The following is a 21,350-nucleotide window of genomic DNA, read 5'->3' on the forward strand; positions in this document are numbered from 1 at the left end:
ACTTGATGATCTCAGAGGTCCTTTCCAACCTGGATGATTCTACGTGAATCCGATCTTTACTGTAGAGATTTGCAATAATGCAGCAGATTGTTAATTTTTTACATTTTAGTCTGAGTGATGTGGTTGAGAACAAGCAGTGTAAAACATTTAAGTGGCAGCTCTGTGCTTCAGCTACAGTTACATCTTTCTGGACTGACAATGACTTGGATCATTTTTTAACTGGCATCCCATTCTGTTGATACCACAAGGCTGAAGCACATGTGCCAGAGGCTGTAGTAACTCCTGGACATCTGGAGTAATATGTTGCTCTGTGGAGTTATTTGGGGCCATGCAGTGATGCTCATCCTTGAAAGGTTTCACAGCTTTAAGAAGGTGTGAGTACAAAATCATATTGGTGAAATTTACTGGCAGTGGCTTGCTAAAGATTACACTGCAGTTCTTTGTGTGTGCTTAGGTTTGCCTTCTGATGGCTATATTTGTCCTGTGTTTAAATGGATCAAGATAATTATACACACACTAGAAAAAGCTATATTTTATATTATAGAGGTTATTCTTTTTGACAGTGGTTGAGAGGCAAAACTCCTATAGCTTTTTGAGGCTTTGGTACAAAACAAGCTTGAAATTTAGCTTTTTCCAATCATTGTTTTCTGTTGCTGTTTATTTTTGTAGCCAAGATCTACCATCCTTGTCAAAACATAAATAGAAAAATTAAAATTCTTACTGCCTTATCTCCACATGGGAGTGTTTCTTTTGCTCCCATTTTGCAACTGAACAAGCTTCTTTCTGAAGTGCAAGGTTCTGTCTTCAGTTGAGTTTACTACTGAGTAAGATATTCTTTATTTTGAATGATGTATTTCTGGTTGTAAAGTGATGTATTTAGTCTTGTAAAGTTGTCCTCTAACTTCATGCCGCAGTTGCAAAGAGTTTGTTGTAATTACTTGCAGATGTCTTTATACAATGATTTTTTTCTCTCTTCAGTGTGGCTTTTTAATGCAGGTGTACAAAGGTCACTGCTTGTCATGCTGGTCAGTGTTGTTTCTTTGTTGCCTTGCATTCATTAATGTTTTGTCCTAAGTGTAGGTGTCTCATGGTAGGGACCATGTTTGTGTTCCATTCGTGTGAAACTGAACTGAAAGATAGGGTTCAATCCATACAATTACAGACTAGTTTTAGTTTAAAAGTGACTTCTGGAAATAAATGGTTAGACTAAATTCCTGGATTTGAAGGAAAGGCCTGTTAGAGATAAATTTCTTCCTTCCTCACTTCCACACTGACATACCAAATGATTACAAAAAAAATCTCATCCATGTTGCTAGCAAAACAACAAAACAAAACAACTCTCCCATGAATCTAAGTGATAGTAAGGTAATAAACATTGAAAATTTCAGACAGTGTTAAGTGAAAGCAAGTATTCACATTTGAATAAGCAGGTAATATGTAGTATCTTTGATATTTTGTGGAAATGAAATTAAAGCATTTCCCATTCAGGTAAGAACTTCAAATCTAATGATCACGCTAAACTTTGGACATCCTTACATTAAAAAAGGAGATTGCATGCTCATCAGTATCTACTGTAATATGTTTTCCAGTCGGTCTAATAACAAAGTTACAATTTTTCTTTGTAGGATGGAAGAGCAGCTTCTGCTGTTGTAGTTTGTTCTTTTCTGTGTTTCTGTCGTCTCTTCACTACTGCTGAAGCTGCAGTTTATATGTTCAGTATGAAACGCTGTCCTCCTGGCATTTGGCCTTCTCATAAAAGGTATGGTATCAGACTATTAGTTGGGTACTGTTTGAAGCAAGTAGTTATTACACTAGTTGTGGCTATGCTACCATTTTTACATGATCCTTCTTAGGAAGATAAATTATTTCAATAATATGTCTTAGTACAACAAAATGCTTTTTCTAGTGAATAGCAGATCTATCATGAGTGGAGACAGTACTGAATTTTGTGAGTTTTTAAGTTATTCATGGTCCTGCCAAAAGTGAGTCAAATATGGCGTGTAGTAAAGAAATATTGGGAATAAACCCAAGAGTATGGAGTGCTTTTGAATGTTCTCTGAAGTACAAAACAATCTGCCATATGTGTGAGACTTATTCCATGTTTACTAGTTTACTACAATAGGTTCTGCTGTTTGTCAGTCTTTTCTGTTTGTGAGAATGCCTTTTGCTTTTTAAAGGAGTGTATGCAAAGGTGACTTCTGTATACTCTGAAAAATATTTTAAGCTGATTATTTTATCTAATTTGGTATTGCTCTTAAAACAATAAAGTCTCAGTAGCAAGTAACAGTGATAGTAGGGGTGTTTCCTACAAAAAGAACTAGATTTCAAACACTGAGAAGAAAGGATTATTTAAGTAAAAGTGGCAGATCTTGCAGTTGTGCAAACTTTGAGTATTTTTAATGAGTCCTCTACCAGGTAACTTAAGTTTAAACCCTTCAAGGAAGCTTTGAGTTACTGGCTTCAGAACTGCTGTGTTCTCTTAGTCTGGTGTTTTAAGGCCTTGGGGAAGAATGGATAGTTTGGTTTACAAGTTAATGTTTGTGAGCTGCAAACCTAAGGCAATGCCTGGAGTTGTCTGGAAGACGGGACCAAGGTGCAGATGAGTTCATATGTAGTATTATGTTCAGTTTTCTGGCCATTCAGTATTTCTGCTGTGGTGCAGCCATAAGGCTTTTGTACAGAAACGGTGTTGCTGTCCTTAAATTGTGAGGCTGGCTGTGGATTATATACTCCATGTTTGTTTCATTTTCCCTTTGTGATTTTGTATCAGATTTGAAAATCCATTTGCTTGAAGTGCTGTTCAGTGTTGCCAGTGTTATATTGTTATCATTTGTCACTGCTCAGTGGCTGAATATGAGTGGAAGTAACTCCATATGTGTTCACTCATTTTTTAAATTTGGTTCTCTGGCTAAATGAGTTCCTTTTGATTTTGGCAGATACATTGAATACATGTGTGACATGATGGCTGAAGAACCCATTATTCCTCACAGCAAGCCCATCTTCATCAGATCAATCATCATGACTCCAGTTCCTCTTTTCAGTAAGCAGCGCAATGGCTGCAGGCCTTTTTGTGAAGTTTATGTGGGAGATGAGAGATTAGCCACTACTTCCCAGGAATATGACAAAATGAAGTAAGTACAGATTATGTTTTGCTCTGGAACATCGCATTATGTGTTTTTCTAGACTAACTTAAATATTTAAGTCCCCATGGTGAGAAGAAATAATGATTTTTTTATGTGCCAGTTAAGCAGAAAGCTGCTTCAGTGTATGGAAAAGATTCTCTGTCTTTTAGCTGATCATGGAAGGTAAATCATGGGGAAGAGACAATGTATTTATAATAGCAGCTTGAATCTGTTCCTGCAGACAGTAGGTATAATGATGTGGTGGCACAGTGGGCACTGTGAGGCAGAAGGTGAGTAAGGCCCTCTTCCCTCTCACCTTTCGTGGTGTGAGCTAGGAAGACTGATCTGTGGTGTACATGTACTGAACTGAAAATCATGTCTTAGTCATGCAAACAGTAAGGGTCCCCCAGGCATGGTGGCTGTAAAAGCACTGCTTATTAGCCCCTGTACAGCTCTGATGCCTGCTGCTGTAATCTAATGTGGGAATCATGAATGGTACTAGCTGTGTTAGGTTTGGGTACTGGCAAACAAAGGCAAGATGAGAGAATACTAAAGTCCTTCTAGCTTTTCTGTAAATCGAAGCCCTGTATGGAGTTTAATGAATTTAAAGAGAACACGAACAGAAGCAGCTGTGGGGTGTTATCGTTAGATTTTCCTTTCCTTATCTCTGTCCTTCAGTGGGAGTCTTGGAGTATCCCAGCAATGCAGCTGTAGTTTCTGTCTGCACCTTTCTTTGAAACAACTTTCTTAGTATCTTGTCTCTTGCATTTCACAGCAGCTCCTTAAGGATGCACATATTTGATGTGGGAACTATAGGTCTAAGTATGTCTGTTGCTCTGCTGTAGGCAACTGTTAATCTCTTTATTTTTAAAACAGCTTTTAAGTTTTACTTATTTAGAGCTGATTCGATCTCCATAATAAAAATGTGAATCAGATTTTTATGGGTTAATGTAAAAGGCCTTGGAGAAACCAAACAAAGCATAAGCTAATATGCTGTGTTTTTAAACAAAGTTAACTGATAATTTTTTTCTTCAGGGAGTTCAAAATTGAAGATGGAAAAGCAGTAATTCCACTAGGTATAACAGTCCAGGGAGATGTTCTCATTGTTATCTATCATGCCAGGTCAACACTTGGAGGCCGACTACAAGCCAAGGTAATGACAAATTTAACAGCCTTCATGGTCTTTTTCTTGTTACAATTTTGTATTGTAATTGTATTTGTGATCTCATTAAGTATTAGCCGTGATTTTCTATTCTTTGTTTGGAGAAATGTGTGAGGTTTTCGTGTACTTGTGTCAAGTTTTAGTGCTGGACCAGCATTTAAATGAGTGACAGATGATCTCTGTTAACTCTTCTCACTTCCCAGAGAGAGACTTAGGGGTTGAAAACTAAACAATGATGAAAATAGATACAAAATTCAGTATCATGCCACTCCCTCCCATGGTGACACTCAAATCACCACTGAGACTGCAGGGCAGGCCCTGGGGAAGTCTGAAAGCTGATGCTTACTTAAGTTGGTTAATTTTGGGTCACTTGTCCAGTCTCCCTTCTGCAGGAGAGTAGCAGATGTGAGCCATTTCCCTCCCCCTTTTGTTTCTCTAATGTTTTTAAGAACCAAGTAATGACCTTGGTTCACAATACCACTCTCCAGCAGTAACTATAAACATCAAATGTTATGAGTCCTAGAAGCAGTCCCGCACTGATTCTGTTAATCATGCTGTTAATTTCAGAAACTGGAGTTAGAAGAGATCGCTGAAAAGTAAAATTAAAAAGAAAATTGGTTCTGTCCTGGCTTAAACCAGAACAACTTGTGAATTCAGGCTTTTAAAGCCTAATAAGTAGTTTGTTCTTGCTGCTCTCATTTTGGAAAGCATTTTGAAATTATTTTTGTAGTGATATGTATTATTTGTATTAAAAGCCTCTAGCTATTTTTTTAGGCAGTGTTTTTTGTCTGTCAAGTTATCCAATAAGCCAGAGCTTTTGAATTCTGTACACACAAACTGCAGCCAAAGGAAAAATACTGCTCAATAGAAAAGTGGAATTCCAGGGACTGGCTGTACAAAACAATCTAGAAAAATCCCTGTGGTTGTGTACCCTATTTCTAGAGCCAGGTCTGGGTTTTGTAGCCAATAACTTTTACTGGTTTTTGCTCTCCTAGGGAGGATGTCTGTTTGCATCAACTATGGATGCAAATGTGTATTGCAAAACCACAAAAAAAATCTTAGTAATGAAGCCTGTCTTCAAATTTCTAAAAAATCAGCATGCGCTTTTTTTTTTCTCCTGATGTGGAACTTAAATTAAGTGCGCACTTTGTGAAAATTGATCCAGAAATTCTTCAAGTTTCTGTATGTTTGGAGCAAGCAAGCATAGTCATACATAGGTGCTATTACTGAAATAATTTTTTTCCCCTATGTTTTTTCTTTTTTGTGTGTTGCAAGGTGAGTATCAAATCTCATCATGTTGCAAAGGTTCAAGACTTTCTTAATGTCCCAAGTATTGTGGGCCACATCTTCCAGAACATGCTAAAACTGAAGGCTCAGTGAAATGATTCTCTAATGCCCAAAAATAACCAGTGTATGTTTCAAGGTCATCAGTTAAGATGGCATATAGCTGGGGAAAACTCAGACAAGGTTAGTGTATGGTCCTTGTGGAGTCTCTTTCACTGATGGTGGAATGTCTCTGAGAGGGTTTCTCTGGCATTTATTCACTGTTTAGAGAACATCATAATTTTCTCCTCCATCTGTTGAAACACATGATACATAAACAATGTTTTTGACTCTAGTTTGGAGCTTTGTTGGAATGATATTCAATACATCATTAGTTTTATGTACTTCAAATTGCTTGCTGAAGCTCTCTGTAGAATTCTTACAGAGATCAACCACCGCATTTCAATATTGCTGTGAAGCTCTGGGCATTGTGAATGTCTCCCACCTGATCATGGTTAATTTGAGAGAGGATTTAGTTTCTCTTCCAGGAAATCCCTTGCATAGCAAGGGATTAAGAAAGCTGATTTAATAGGGCATTCAGGCTTTCATATGTAGTTCAGTGTAGGGGTGGGGTGGATCAGATAAAAGTCTTTTTAGTTTGTCCATGGCTCTTTTGTACTGGGGAGCCCAGCTCTGTATTCATAATGTGGCCTTGCAAATTTGGGGATGGGGATAATCTCCCTCAAGCTGCTGGCAGTGCTTTACCTGACTTCTGGTTACTCATTTTCAAGGAAAGCTTTTGTAATTTTATTGTATCATATTTGCTGGACTGTTAACGTATGACTCGCTCTGTAAGGATTAGTACAACTATTTCACATGTATTATAAGTAAAGCCAGGGAAAAAACACATAGTGGGTATCTGCTGGCTGTGATTTGTATTTGTGCATGACCAGGAGTTGCATGAGTCTTCTGCAGTAGCATTTTCCGGATTCTCACGTGCTGATCAGGCATCAGAAAATAGTTTTTCATTCACTGGAAGGAGGAGTTCGAAAATTTGAATGGTTATAAAAAAATTAGTTTGAAAAAGCTCTATTATACCGCCTGGGATTAATGGTTGACTTAAGAATCAACCCTGGGGAACACCACTTGTGACACCTCACCAGCCAGATTTAGTTCCATTCACTACCACTCTTTCAGCCTGACCATCTATCCAATTTTTTATCCAATGCAGAGTATATTTATACAAGGTAAGTGACGTAAGTTTCTGAAGAAGAATGCTGTGAGAGACAGTGTAAAAAGCTTTACTAAAGTCCAGATAGACAGTGTCCATAGCTCTTTCCTCATCTGAGTCATCTTGTACGAGGAGATCAGGTTGGTCAGACAGGACCTGCCTTTTGTAAACCCATGCTGACTGGGCCTGATCACCAGGTTATCTTGTATGTACCATGTGATGGTACTCAAGGTGACCTGCTCCATAACCTTTCGTGGCACTGGGGTCAAACTGCCAGGTCTATAGTTCACCAGATCATCCTTTCAGACCTTGTTGTAGATGGGCACTACATTTGCCAGTTTCCAATCAAGTGGGACATCCCCAGTTTGCCAGGACCGCTGGTAAGTAATGGGGAGTGGCTTGGTGAGCACTTCTGCCAGATCCTTTAGCACCCTCAGGTGGATCCCATCTGGTCCCATAGACTTGTGCACATCCATGAGGCACAACAGGGCACTGATCATTTCCTCCTGGACTGTGGGGGCTTCATTCTGCTCCCCATCTTGGTCTTCCAGTTCAGGGAGCTGTGTCCTCAGGGAGCAATTGGCACTGATGAAGACTTAGGCAAAATGAGAGCTCAGGACTTCGGCCTTTTCTGTGTCCTCAGTCACAAGTTTCCCTCTCAGGTCAAGTAGAGGGGGGAGATTCTCCCTAGCTCTTCTTTTGCTATTTGCAGATTTATAGAAACTCTTTCTATTATCTTTAATGATACTGCCCAGATTTAATTCAGAGAAGTTGCAAAGGAAAAAGAACTCCTGGGGTGTCTCAGGAAGTATCCTTGAAATGTGCTACAGTTGTTCTGGATGGACTACTTTATATATCACATGTATTTTTTGATTAATATATTGCACAAGTTTTTCTGAGTGTATATTATTCAGTAATAATAACATAGTAACAGTTGTGCAGTTTGTCTCTACAACAGAGTCTGGAAATATTTAACAAACTTTGTAGTATGAGTTACTGATGAGAGGCATCTGGTTCAACATCTTTTGTTTGTTTCTGGTAGTAATAGATTTATCTATGTTCTGGTTTAGGCTGCATTTAAGTGTCTCAAGTGAAGTATGCATGCTATTAAACTGACAAAAGGTAACAAAAAAACCACTAACATTTTAATGCTGAAAAAATTCTGCATTATATTAAGGGCAAAACACTGTTTATGTGGATTTAAGCAGTTTCCCTGTGTTTCTTGTTTTCAACAGATGGCTTCAATGAAGATGTTTCAGATTCAGTTCCACACAGGTTTTGTGCCCCGAAATGCCACCTCAGTGAAATTTGCTAAGTATGTTGATACTTTTGTAGGAGACTAGATGTTGTGTTTTAAACTGTTTAACCTGCCCCAGTACAGTGGGGTAAGGAAATATAGTCACTGTATGAAGTAGATGACTTTGATTGCAGTAAGAAGATTCTTTTGTTTTCTCACCTCAGGGAAACTGAAGCTTCTGTTCATAATAATTAAAAAATTTCTGTACCAGAATGCCACCTCTTTAAAATGTATGGAAAATAAAGAAATACAGCAATTAGTCCTTACACTAATTGCTATAGGGTTCTCTTCTGGACTACAGTGAATATAATGTTAGTCATTATCAAAAATCTACTTGTATATATCTTTGCAGGTATGATCTGGATGCCTGTGATATACAAGAAAAATATCCTGATTTATTTCAAGTCAATCTGGAAGTAGAGGTGGAGCCTAGAGACAGACCTAGCTGTGAACAGCCACCATGGGATAACATGAATATAAAGGGACTGAATCCCAAGATCCTTTTCTCCACCCGAGAGGAACAACAAGAGATATTATCAAAATTTGGTAATGAATCTGTTGAAACACTAGTGAACATGATAAGGTTTCTAATGTACTTAGTGTCTTAGGCTTGTGTTTCATTTCAGACATTCCTTTAAGTGAAAGAAATTTAAAAGGTGTTTTTTTGTAAGTATCACTTAAATTTGCATTACATGGAGTATAAATTAACCTCCACTACTGGATTATAATTGTCCTTGTCTTACCTCCACTGGTACTACATTTGCTGTATTTAAAGCTATTGAATATTCTGTTTGCAGTGAATCTAGCAAATGGAATTGTGACAGCAGGATTTGTAGGGAAAATGTCTTGAAACAACTAGATTTGGCTAAAACTACACCACTATCATTTCACTTAAAATTGAGCGTTCATTACAAGTAGTCTTACCTAAAAATCTTTTTACTGAGATTCTTATGTATACCCAAGTAAGGGTCTAATTAAATTTCTCAAATTTTCCTAATGTAGTCCAGCAGATGTTTTGGTTTTTTTCTTTTTTTAATAGTACATATTCTGTGCTTCCTCTGTAGATGCCTGCACTAACTCCCACTAATGCTGTTCAGTGTCTTTCTTGTACTCCTTGTATAAGTAATTAGCTTCGACAATTTCATTAAGGCTCTTAAGCCTTCTCTGTGCTTCCAGGATAAAAAAGCACGATGGAGATTATTGTGATGATTTTAGTACAACATACATGTGATCTTAGTTTCTACTCTTAGTATAGTACATCTTAATTACATTTCTTTTTATACTTTTTATACAAAGCAGTTGCTGCTACCTTTTTTTTTTTTTATACAGTATACATTTGGTTTATATTATGATTTAGGTCACTTTCTATTTAACTTAGTTTATATAGGCTTTTAAAATTCTAACGTGAACTTAACAGCCCACTAAAGTTAAGATGTTTCATTGATGATGAGGCTCTGTAAAAATTATTTCTATTTTTGTAAGTCACTTTCATTTTCTGATTAATAATTAAAATGTAAGGATTTCAGATTTGATAGAAAATACTTGATAAAACTGGTGGGAAGGGAATAGGGCAAGAACAAGTGCTGTGGACCATTTTTATAAAACATGTCTCATTATAGTTGAATTTGCACCAGTTAATTATGGTCTTTATGTGTGTTTTCTGAGACAGGCAACTTTTTCAGCATAGCTGTAAGCTACAATTGAGTATGTGGAAGGAGAGTGAAAAAGTGCTCTACTAGCTTGGTGTTTGACAAATATCTTTTTCCCAAACATTCATCCCATTCCTATCATACAGTGGATTAACACTTATCTAGGGAATCATCTTATCTGCCTTGAGGAAACCTCCTTTTCAGGAGACGATTATAGCAGCAGGTAAAACATCCAAACTCAGTCTTAAACAAGAGTCAGTTTATATTGGACCTCAGTAAAACAACAAATGGTAGGCACACAGTTTATTGTTTAACTTCTTTGAGATGATTGTTAACAGCTCCATGTTTTTCCCTGGCTTTGTACTTTGGGTTTTTTTTCTATACTTTCATTTGTTCTTTTCTGTTGTTCAGTTTCTAACTGCAGTTAGTTCGTAGCTCTTGCATACTTTAGGGGCTGGTTGGTACAAGATGTTTCCATGTTTTCCTACAAATGGAAATAGAATGCTGGAGTGTTTTGCTATGTGTCTGATTTAATTTAAGGATCTAGTTTAAAGCAAAGTCTTACCAGCTTGTGCATTTGAAACAAAGTTAACAGCGCTAATTTCAGATGGGCAGTGTGGTTGCAGAAATTTGTCTTTGCAGATTAATAACTAACGACTTTGAGATGGTTGTCTTGCTGTAGCAATCAGTCTGCAAGTCAAACACCAGCTTCTGTGACCCAGGACTGAGTTTTAGAAGTTTCTCTTTAAGGCTTCTGGCTTAAAATCTATCTTACAGGGAAACCAGAGCTGCCTAGACAGCCAGGTTCAACTGCACAGTATGAAGCAGAAGCATCCCAGATGGAGCAATCTTCAGAAAGTGCACCTACTGAGACAGAATCCCCATGCAGCAGTAGTACTGATGCAAATAACTTCTTTCATTCTCTGGACTGGAAAGGTACATGCTTTCCTCTGAAGTAACAATTTGTTGTATGTTTCTTGCCCTGCATTCATACCTCCCAGTGAGTGCTTCAGCCTTCTTATGCGACAAAGATCAATTTCACCAAACCTTGAGAAAAATCTATTTAAAGAGTGATCTCTGCAGGTTAACAAGTGGCCATTCCACTACATTTGAATAAACACCAAGTTATGTTTTTTTAGTATTGTTTTTAACTGGCCTGGTTTCAGCAGAATGTGTTGATAATATGCTGATGTTTTGGCTATGAAAGCAAGGACTTTTGAAGTCCCTGTGCTTTGCTAGTGTGCTTGCGTGCAAGAAGCTGGGAGTGAGTATTGCCGCAGCAACAGATCCAAATTGGCAATGGAATATTCCATACCATGCAGCATCATGCTCAGGTTACAGATAAGGGTTGGCTGGGAAGTTTTTTTCTCTCTTCCTGGATCGCACTTTTGGAATTTTCTCTCCCTTGGGTTTGCTAGCCAGGGGTAGACTGGACATTGGTAAGTGGATAGTGAGCAGTTGCACTGTGCATTACTTGTTTTCATGCTCTGTTCTTATTGTTTATTTTATCTCAAGTAGTAATTTTTTTTCTCAAAACTACGAGGTTCTTTATATTTTCCTATTCTCTTTCCCCACTTCCTTGGAAAATGGGGACAGTGAGCGGCTGCCTGCTATTTAGTGACCTGACAGGTTAAAAGCACAACAGTAACTTAAGTGCTGAGCTATTTTTTTCTTTTTCTGTAAAAATCTTAACCTTAAAGGTATGCAAGAAAGTATCTGCATTCCCACAGCCCCATTTGGGCTGGCTGAGGAACAGAGGAAACAAAGTAGAGTAGCCAGTGGGGTCCAAGTCAGTATGTGTGGACTGAGAGAGTGTAACTTTATAGTGTGTAAGTCCTTTCTGTGTTCTGCTTTGATGGCAAAAATGTTAGTGACTGTTTATGCTATAACTGAATGCTGTCACTGAGAGGAGCAGCAGCTACTGGATGACCTTGTCAGCCATAAGTGGTAGCATGTGCTGAGGTGAATGTCCCAAGTCAGTCTCATTTTCAAGTATGTAAGTCTGTTATCCTGGTTGGCAGACAAATCCTTGTTATCTAAAGCTGTAATTTTTTTTCATTCAAGAAGGAAAAAGTCCAGAAAGTGGCGCAGAGGAGAGTTCATCTAAAAATGATTGTGTTCAACTATCTGACGATAGGGAGGAGAGTGATGCTTCAGATGAGGAACTACCTGCATTTTCAGGTGAAGAAAGTGCAGTAATTACTGATGAAAAAGACTCTGTTACTCCAGAAGGAGAGTTGCTTTTTGAAGCCAATTTCGAAGCTCCATCTGCACTGTCACAAAAATCTTCTCATGAAGACAATGTAGACTTACTGGGACTAGACTCGGATATTTCACCAGAACAGAAACGGCCTGTCTCAGAAATAAGCACTTCATCAAGTAATGCAGACTTGTTGAATGATCTTTTTGTGGGTAATGCATCACAGATTTCAGAAGAGCCCACTGGTGATCTTCTTGGACAAGGAACAGACTTCTTTTTAAGCAGTCAGGGTCCAGCTGCTACTCAGGGTACATCTTCAGCAACAACTGTGTCTTCAGGTATGTAACCACTCCTTGGCTGGTAATGGATAAAAACTGCTGCTTGTGTTGTTCTTAAAAAATAAGTACCATATTTCAAGCTGTACACTGATGATGTGTTGGTCTACAGCAAGATTCTGCATAGAACAGATGTTTTTAGACAAATTGCTGTGTATCATCCAGGTGTTTTGTTACACTGACAATATCCTAGCAGCTTTAAACCAAGTAAACAGAGAAGTGTCAAACTTTGGATTTAAAGAAGATTTAATATTCTTAAAGAATTCATAGTTTTCCCATGCCAGTGTTACATGCTAGATCCTTTTCTAAATTTTCAAGTAAACTTGTCACGCAAAAGCATAGAATTGTAACACCTTAGTGCTTTCTTGCTCTTTATGTAAAGCCATAGCATTATATATGGTACAGAGCTTTGCTGCTTAGGTCAGAAGTCTGTGTGGGATTTTTCAGTGTTAAGTAAGACTGCCAGGCTGCTGAAAACCTGGTAGATTACAGTTCAACCAGTAGGATAATAGTACCACTAAACTGTGTTTTCTTGCTGGTTTTACTGATTATTATGGCAGGACTGTGTCCTGAAATATAATGTTACGCACTGGCATCTACTTGGTATTTAAAACAAACTGTTCTAACTTAGAGGTTCTGTTCCTGTTACCAGTGGATAGTTAGCTCTTTGTCCCATGACTAAACTTCAGGGAATAGCGTTTCTCTGCCTGAACTTACAGTAAGATTTTTTTGGGGAACATGAGTCAATTAATCTGGGAAACATACAGGGTGAAACATATTTGCCCAAAGATTATTCACTTGGACTAAAAGCTTTAATCTACATACAGCTGCATAGTGTTTTTGCAGAGCATTTAAATGATTTCAAATATCTCTCTTTTTGAAGCCTCTCTGTACCGAACTATGCTACACTCAATGAGGAGTCAGTCTATTTTTGTTACATTGGCAGAAATTTATAAAAGAGAAGATTCGTTTTTTATCTTTAACTATGCCTTTCTTATATATTTAAAAAAAAAAAAGCTGGGCAGTAGTCAATGTATGTGTCTCATTCTACCTTTGAATTAGATAAGAGAAAGATAGCTGTACAAATGAGAGTATTTGGCCACTGTTATATTTCATTTTCACACCAAACTTCCACTTAAGGTTTTTTGTACATGTGATGCTATAGTGAGATAGCAAGACAAAGCGGGGCTTGTTTTTTGAATTGTCACTGAGTTCTGTACAATGTGGTCATCACTTCAGGATGAGCTATGGCACTATGGCAGGATTATTCCCTCTCTTTATCTTCTGAGTGGATTTGGCAGGAGTCCCTGGGCTCTTGAGGATGTTGACCCTAGAGGGCAGCAGAAACAGGAAGATCTCAAGCCATGATTCCAGCTGACTGTCACATGTTACCTCATGCTGACTATAAATACTCCTCCAATTAGTTTTTTCTTCATTGTGATCACTGAGGACCTATTGAAAGCCTTCCTTCTGTTGGTTTTCATTCTTGAATTGACGAGCTTTCTGACTCAGAATCACCAATGCCTTCAAGTCAGAATGGTAGTATGAATGTTTTACTTGATTTTCCTTTTAGTAGCTTAATAGTCTGTTAAGTTTAAATTTGGAGGTTGGCATTCTAGAGCATTTAAACAATGTAGTTCTTCTGTTTGTGTGCATACAATCACTCAAATGTAAGATGTGTGTTATATGGATGAAATTAAGGGTCATTTAATGTATGCAGCTTTTTTAAGGATTTGTTTGAAGACGTTGTTCACACTGTGTATGGCTAAAATACTTTTTGTACGAGAAACTACAGATGCCTAAAGGAAGGGACAGATGGTGACTCTTTGCCATGAAAAATTCTCAGAAGGCTGCTGCAGTAACCAACATGAACTGTACTTTGTGTTAGGGCCCCAGAGGAGAAAGGCTTTTTCAGATTCGTTTATTCTAAAATTTGCCCTAAGATAATTCTGTTTTCTGCTTTTTTAGCTGATCCTTTTGACCCATTCACAATGTCATCAAGTTCAGAGAAACAACCTGTGTCTGGTCCAGACCTCTTTGGGGACTTTCTTAATCCAAGCTCAACGTCTACAGCTAGTACAGTTCCTTCCACCCAGAGTTCCCTTCCGCCTTTTTCCAGCTCAGATTTCCTAAATTTAGGTAAGTGCGCTTCTGGTGTTCTGTTTCTCAACACAGTTTCTGCTGCTCTGGGTGTTTGTCTTTCAGCTTAGTCAAGGTGGATTACTGTCTTAATAGGTGCACTTGTTGTGACTGATGCTTTAATTAGCTCCATGTTCTGGCAGCAGAGATACAGATGCACTAAGTAGCAAGGGTTCACCTGTATAATGTCATGCTAATATTCATGATGTGAGAATTTTTGGCATTGTTAACCTTCTGTTAGGAGCTGTAGTTTCCTCTGAGAGCTCTTAGAACTGAGGGTACACAAACACCTACAAACTTAATTTCTAGATGACAGAACACTATTTTGATTCTATTCAAATTGTAAAGATTTTCTGGAACCTTGGAAAAGAAATTAGTGAGTCAGGTTGTATTACAGCCAGTTCTTAAAGTGCAAGCTGAGGCTAGCTTGGACCTCCTTGACCTGAATGCATTCTGTTAATATACTTAGAGTACATTATGTAATACTCTAATCTTATTTGTTTCATTTAATTTCTCTGATGTATTCTTGATGAAGCCCTTTCCTCATGCATTTATTTTAAAATGGATTCATCTCAAAAAAGATTTTCAGTATGTTCCGGGATCTCCGTAATAAGCACATTATTTCCAAAGTGTTACTAAACAGAGCTTTTAAGCACGCTCCTTTAAAGAGAACCATACCTTTGCAAAAACAATGTTGTAGTGGAGCCAGAAGTGTCACTTTATAAATCTGACCTTCAGAGAAAACAGTGGGTCCTCTCTGCAGGAACAGGAGTTGTGGTTGGTACGCATCAGCTCTTCACTGCTCTGTATCATCCCCATGTTGTACCCCTGCTCTTGAAAGTTAGTCTTTCAAGAACATGGGTCTCCGTAGAGTACTGTCCTTCAGGAACAGACTGTTCTAGTGGGGTTGGTCTCCAGGGGCTGCAGCTCCTGCTCCTGTGTGTGTTTCTCTCCATGGGCTGCAGCTTCATCCAGGGTGTGTCTACCTGCATGGGGTCCTCCACAAGATGCAGTGTGGACACTTTCTCTCCTGTGGTCTTCTGCAGGGGAATCTCTGCTCTGGCATCTAAAACACCTTCTCTGCTGACCTTGGTGTCTACAGTTCTGTTTCTCTGACACTTTTCTCACTCCTTTAAGAACTGCTGTGCAGCATTTTTGATCCTTTCTTGCCTGAAGTTCTCAGCAGTATACTGTGGTGGGCATGTGTCCAGCATGGAGCGGGCCTCTTCTCGCAGAGGCCATCCCTGCAGATGCCCACTTATAAACAGGAAGTAATCATCATGCTGGTATCATTCTTCTCCATGAGTGCAGGAGCATCCATAATAATGAAGCTCTTCCCAGGACTTACTGCGTAGAGTTTTGAGTTGCCCATCCTTGTTGGACAGTCAGTTGAGTTGACCGTGCCTCTGGGTGATGCAGCCTGATTGTCAGCTGCATAAAAACTGTGTAAAAAGATGCAGTTTTTGCCTGGCCAAGATGAGGGCTTCCTCCTTGAAATGAAAGGCTACCCAGCTGCTGTCTTTCTCTACCATGTATTGAATCACTGTATTCCATATACACAACACTTCTATCCTATAGACACAATGACAGCTGCATGTTTTAGTTGTACTCTTGAACAGTTGCCAGTTTTATGCCACTTCTAGTTATGATGCTATTGTCATTGCAAACAGATGATGTTTTTTTCTGATCAGTAGAAGATTTGGTAAATTCCGAGCTGTGAAGCATGATCTCAGCCAAAATCTATCTTGTTCCCAAGGCAGGGACCACAGGAATGTCTAGTTTGCCTGCTCAAAGCAGGGCTAAGTAGAGCAGGCTGCTCAGTAACGTGTCTTTGTTTTTTTCTGTTTCTGGTGATGCTCTGTGATGCTTCTGGTGATGCTCTGTGGGCAAACTCAGTGTTTGACTACTCTTACAGAAAAAACTTCTGTTTAAATGGAGTTTCCTGTGTTTCTGCTTGTGTCTATTGCTTCTTGAATGTCCACTTGGCAGTGTTAGAGGAATTGGTCATATTTATTGCTACCCATTAAGTATTTATACACATTGATAAAACTGCCCACCCTAGTTCTTCTCCAGGTTAAACTATACCAGCACCCTCACCCTGTTCTTTTATCAGAGAAGCTGCAATCCCTGCATGACAGAGAACCCTATTATGTACTTCATTTAAATTCATAGAATCAGCTGTTAGCAACAGCTGACAACAGTGGAGCAAATACGGAAGAAAAAGTATTTTGACATCTGATTTCAGTGCTTATTTTTTTATCCTTGCTCTTTCTGATTTTAGTTGATAACTTGTACCCCGATAAACGCATTGGTGTACCTGCTCCATTAATGTATTTTCTGGAGCTTTCTGTCAATGTAGAGAAAAGATACTTAAAATGTGGCCATCTTCACTTCAGTCTACTGCCATACAGTGATTTCCCAGTATTTCTCTTGCAATGCAGACCTTAACCCTAGGAAATCGGAAGAATGGGGATAACATTTCATGCTTCTTTATATTTACCTTTCAAATGACAGCTTTTCTGTGTGTTGAGCTGAAATTAAATATGTATTTAAACCTTTACCATTCCATTGAGTCACAGATACCAGTTTTAGCAAGAAAGTTAATAATAATTAGCTGTAATGCTTATAATAACAATGAGTTAGTGTGACGGACAGTACATGATAATGACTGGAGAAGTAGGGGCAAAAGTGTGTTCTCAAATGACATATTTGGAAGACTTGTGTTGAGAGAGCAGCAGAAAGTAAAAATGTGATGTCATTGCAGTGAGAAGCAATTTGAAACTCAACAAAAATAAATTACTGCTAATATCAGCATTCATTCAAAATAAGCTGCAGCAGTGTGGTATGCTGAGTCTGCTGACTGGAGCAACAGTAAGTGTCTAGAGTTAAATTTCAGTGGTGGATAAGCTTTCTTCAGTAGTAAACAAAAAAAATTACTAAACCTCCATATATACCAAGAATGAAGTTCAGAGATCAGAATTCTAAGCTGCTATTTTTCAGTGCGGCTTGAAGTTGAAATCTGTAGTCATCCTTAAATACTTCAATTTGTAGGAAAGAAAGTTCTTAAAAAACTTGTGGTCTATTAAGGCATTCTGTCCTATAACACCATCATTGTAGCAGCAACTGCTCAACATTTTTGTGAATTACGAAGTAATTTTTTGTGAAAAGCTTTAGCAATTTGCCAGAGAAGATAGCAGGTGGGTGAATGTTCACTTCAGTATTGATAAACTGCCTTTAAGTCATCCCCCTTGTGAAAATAAGCTGTCATCAGTAGCTGGAGGAGTGTCCATTTTTCCTTAGTGGGTGTCTCTTCAGTGAGCATTTTGAGGTAGAGTTGGTTCATTTGGAAATGCAAGTTGCAGATAGTCTCAAGTGCAAGACAAGTCAGGCATATATTCTTCTCTGAGAATGAACTGGTCTGATCAGAAGATAGCAGGAAATGTGGAAGGTGATGAAAAGAAACATGACAAACCAGTGTAGTCATCTTCTGAGAAGTTGGTTTCTGTGACAGGTAAATATACACATTAACAAAGAACTTAAGGAACAAGTGGGTATGGATCTGCTTGTCCATGATCTCAGTTGTTTCAACTTTTGGAATATTTAGCTATGCTTCATCTTCTAACCTTTCCTTAAGTATTCTTCTCCTTTACCTCAGTGTGTCTGTATGAACTCCAGTATGTCAGGACACAAAATCAGGGGTGTTCAGAATGTGGTCTTGTAATACTGCTTCAGAATATGTAGAAGTCAATCTTGGTAACACCATTTCTTGATGTTAAAATGTATTGTAATACACAACTAGTACATCTATGAAATGGTAGAGCATGAGAATAAAAAATTCCTGTAGGTGATTAATTTTATCTGTTCTGCACATTGTAGTCCATTATTTCAGATTTTTCTGGTAGCAGTAAAGTGGATGTATATGAGCTTATACTATTCATGATGAGTTTACTGCTGTATGTAGCAGAAGGCTACTTCCTGTTTTATTCAGGGTGTGCTCTTAAACCAGCAGTTATAAAACACCTGATTCCCATGTGTTTTCAATGGTTCAGATTCAGTCAGCTGTAGTTTATTGTATTGTTTTTCTCAACTTGATTTTACCATGGTTAATTCTGTAAGTAGTAGTAAGTTTTCTCATCACCCCGTAAAAATCTTGTAGCAGAAGTCAGCCAAAATTTTTTTCTGCTTAAAAATTAAAACTAATATTAATTCAGTGTCTGGTTAATGTTTGGGAGTGGCATATGATACATAAAATTTCTAAACAGATTGGTAGACACATTTGGATACTTTGTTTATAGCCAGTGACCCCACTTTGTAAAGAGATAGCTGGGGTTATAAGTAATGAGGCATATGCATATGCTTCTCCTTCGGATTCCAGAGGGAGGGAGATGAGGCTTAAGTCTGGAGAAAGAGCTGAAAATAGTACTATAGCTTCAGAAGTTTTTGGCTGTTTTATGCATTTGTTTTTAGTGTTTTCCTTTAGATGCATGACTGCTGAAATACCAGCTTTTGGCAGACATTTGTTGCTTAGTATTTAATGTGTTTTCTCTGCCACTGTAAGATCAAAGTATAAATGGAATTAGTAGATTGAGGTGGTGAAGAAGATGCTTAATTCAAATTATTTCCTCAAATAACATAGAATTGCATCTGTGATCTGGCACTAGTATTCAGAATGTCAGGTTGAGAAGTTGAAAGAATGATGTGGTAATGAAAACACACAAAGTATCAAAATTTTGTCACTAATTTTGTAAGGATGGCTGGTTAGCTTTCCAAACGTGAGGTTTTTGGAATGTCTAGTATTGCTCAACATGCTGGCTCTGCTGAAATATCCCCTTTCTTTTAAGCACTCACTGTTGTTATAGTATTGAAGGGTGTTTATATTCAGAGGTTTCATTGCCCCACTTCACTGTCTCTATAGTCTGTGCTCAGAGCCTGCATGCAATTTTGGGTGTTCTTACCTAGGACATCTCCTGAGGATGGCTCACGTCATACAGACTGAGTGGGAAAGGAGGGAATAGTTTGCAATCATCAAGAGTAAAGGTTAAAATCCTTTGTGACACTTTATGAAAGTCAGTGGAATCAGAGCTGTCATGGTTGGAAAAGACCTCTGGGATTGAAGCCTTTTAAATGTGACTGTTTCACTGTCTGTTTTCAAATTGCATGGTATTTTTGCTTTCCACATAGAAAAGTGTCTTTTATCCATTCAGCTAGTGACTTTCTTATCCTAGAAAGTTAGGGGTTGGAAAGGACCTCAAAATATCAACAAGTCCAGCCCTCCCATGCCAAAGCAGAGGCACCTACAGGACATCACACAAGAACACATCCAGGTGGGCTTTGAATGTCTGCAGGGAAGGAGACTCCACAACTTCCTGTTCCAGTGCTCTGTCACCCTCACAGTGAAAAAATTCTTCCTGATATTTATATGGAACTGGCTATGCTCCATGCTCCAGTTTATAAACATTGCCCCTTGTCCTAGTGTTAGTCACCCCTGAGAAAAGTTTGACTCTGTCCTCCTGCCTCCCTTACATATTTATAAACATTGATCATTCTCCTCCAAGCTGAAGAGACCCAGCTCCCTCAGTCTTTCCTCATAGGGGAGATGTTCCACTCCCTTAATCATATTGGTCACTGTGGTGGACTCTCTCAAGCAGTTCCCAGTCCTTCTGGAACTGAGGGGCCCAGAACTGGACACAATATTCCAGATGTGGCCTCACCAGGGCAGAGTAGAGGGGGAGGAGAACCTCTCTCAACCTACTAACCACCCCCTTTCTGATGCACCCCAGGATGCCATTGGCTTCTTGACCTCAAGGGCACATTGTTGGCTCATGGTCGTCCTTCCATCCACCAGCATCTCCCAGGTCCCTTTCCCCTGTGCTGCTCTCCAAGAGCTCAGTCCCCAGCCTGTACTGGTACCTGGAGTTGTTCTTTCCCAGATGTAAGACTTTACACTTGGCCTTGTTGCAATTCATTAAATTTCTCCCTGCCCAACTCTCCAGCCTGTCCAGGTCCCTCTGAATGGCAGCACAGCCTTCTGGGGTGTCAGCCACTCCTCCCAGTTTTGTGTCATCAGCAGACTTGCTGATAGTACACTCTATTCCCTTCTCCAGGTCATCAGTAAACATAATGAATAGTACTGGTCCCAGTACTGACCCTTGAGAGACTCCACTAGAAACAGACTTCCAACTAGACTCCATCCCATTGACCACAACCCTCTGGCTTCTATCCTTCAAGCAGCTCCTGATCCACCTCACTACACAATCATCCAGGCCACACTTCTTCAGTTTATCTCCAGTGATGCTGTGGGAGACGGTGTCAAATACTTTCCTGAAATCAAGATAAACTCTGTCTACTGTTCTGCCATCATCCATCCACCTGGTTATATCCTCATAGAAGGCTGTCAGGCTGGTCAGACATGACTTCCCCTCAGTAAAGCCATTTTGACTGCTCCTGATAAGCCTCCTGTCCTTGATGTGCCTGGAGACAGCACCAAGAATGAGTTGTTCCATCACCTTTCCAGGGATGGAAGTGAGGGTGACTGGTCTGTAATTCTTGAGGGCTGGAGTGACATTTGCTTCCCTCCAGTCCTCAGGCACCCCTCTTGTTCCCAGTGCCTTACCAAAGGTGATGGAGAGTGGCCAAGCAATGACATCCACCAGCTCTCTCAGTACCTGTAGGTGCATCCCATCAGGACCCATGGGTTTATGGGTGTCCAGCCTCATTAACTGATCCTTAACCCAGCCCTCATCAACCAAGGCAAACTCATCCTTTACCCTGACTTTCTCAGCAGCCTCAGGGACCTGGGGCTCCTGAGGGCATCCTCCAGCAGTGTACACAGAAGCAAAGGTGTTCAGCAATTCTGCCTGCTTTGTGTCCTCTGTCACCAGGGCACCCACCTCATTCAGCAGTGGGCCTACATTGTCTCTTGTTTCTTGTTTTATCTGCTTTGTATTTGAAG

General features: G+C 39.2%; 1 protein-coding gene across 4 annotated transcripts in view; it reads left to right on the plus strand.

Moving 5' to 3' along the window:
* The window catches only part of GAK (cyclin G associated kinase), a 76,361-nt gene that overhangs the window by 41,854 nt on the left and 13,157 nt on the right, over window positions 1-21,350 (plus strand). For 3 of the 4 annotated variants that reach the window (XM_071731480.1, XM_071731482.1, XM_071731483.1), the window contains exons 15-22: window positions 1,626-1,759; window positions 2,937-3,131; window positions 4,158-4,275; window positions 8,014-8,093; window positions 8,428-8,621; window positions 10,502-10,660; window positions 11,789-12,262; window positions 14,228-14,398. In XM_071731480.1, the coding sequence (XP_071587581.1) occupies window positions 1,626-1,759; window positions 2,937-3,131; window positions 4,158-4,275; window positions 8,014-8,093; window positions 8,428-8,621; window positions 10,502-10,660; window positions 11,789-12,262; window positions 14,228-14,398 (1,525 nt within the window). The remainder of the gene's footprint in view (window positions 1-1,625; window positions 1,760-2,936; window positions 3,132-4,157; window positions 4,276-8,013; window positions 8,094-8,427; window positions 8,622-10,501; window positions 10,661-11,788; window positions 12,263-14,227; window positions 14,399-21,350) is intronic. The other variant, XM_071731481.1, reaches the window with a different exon arrangement.

This window comes from Heliangelus exortis, chromosome Z (assembly GCF_036169615.1).
Source record: "Heliangelus exortis chromosome Z, bHelExo1.hap1, whole genome shotgun sequence".
Classification (NCBI taxonomy): Eukaryota; Metazoa; Chordata; class Aves; order Apodiformes; family Trochilidae; genus Heliangelus; species Heliangelus exortis.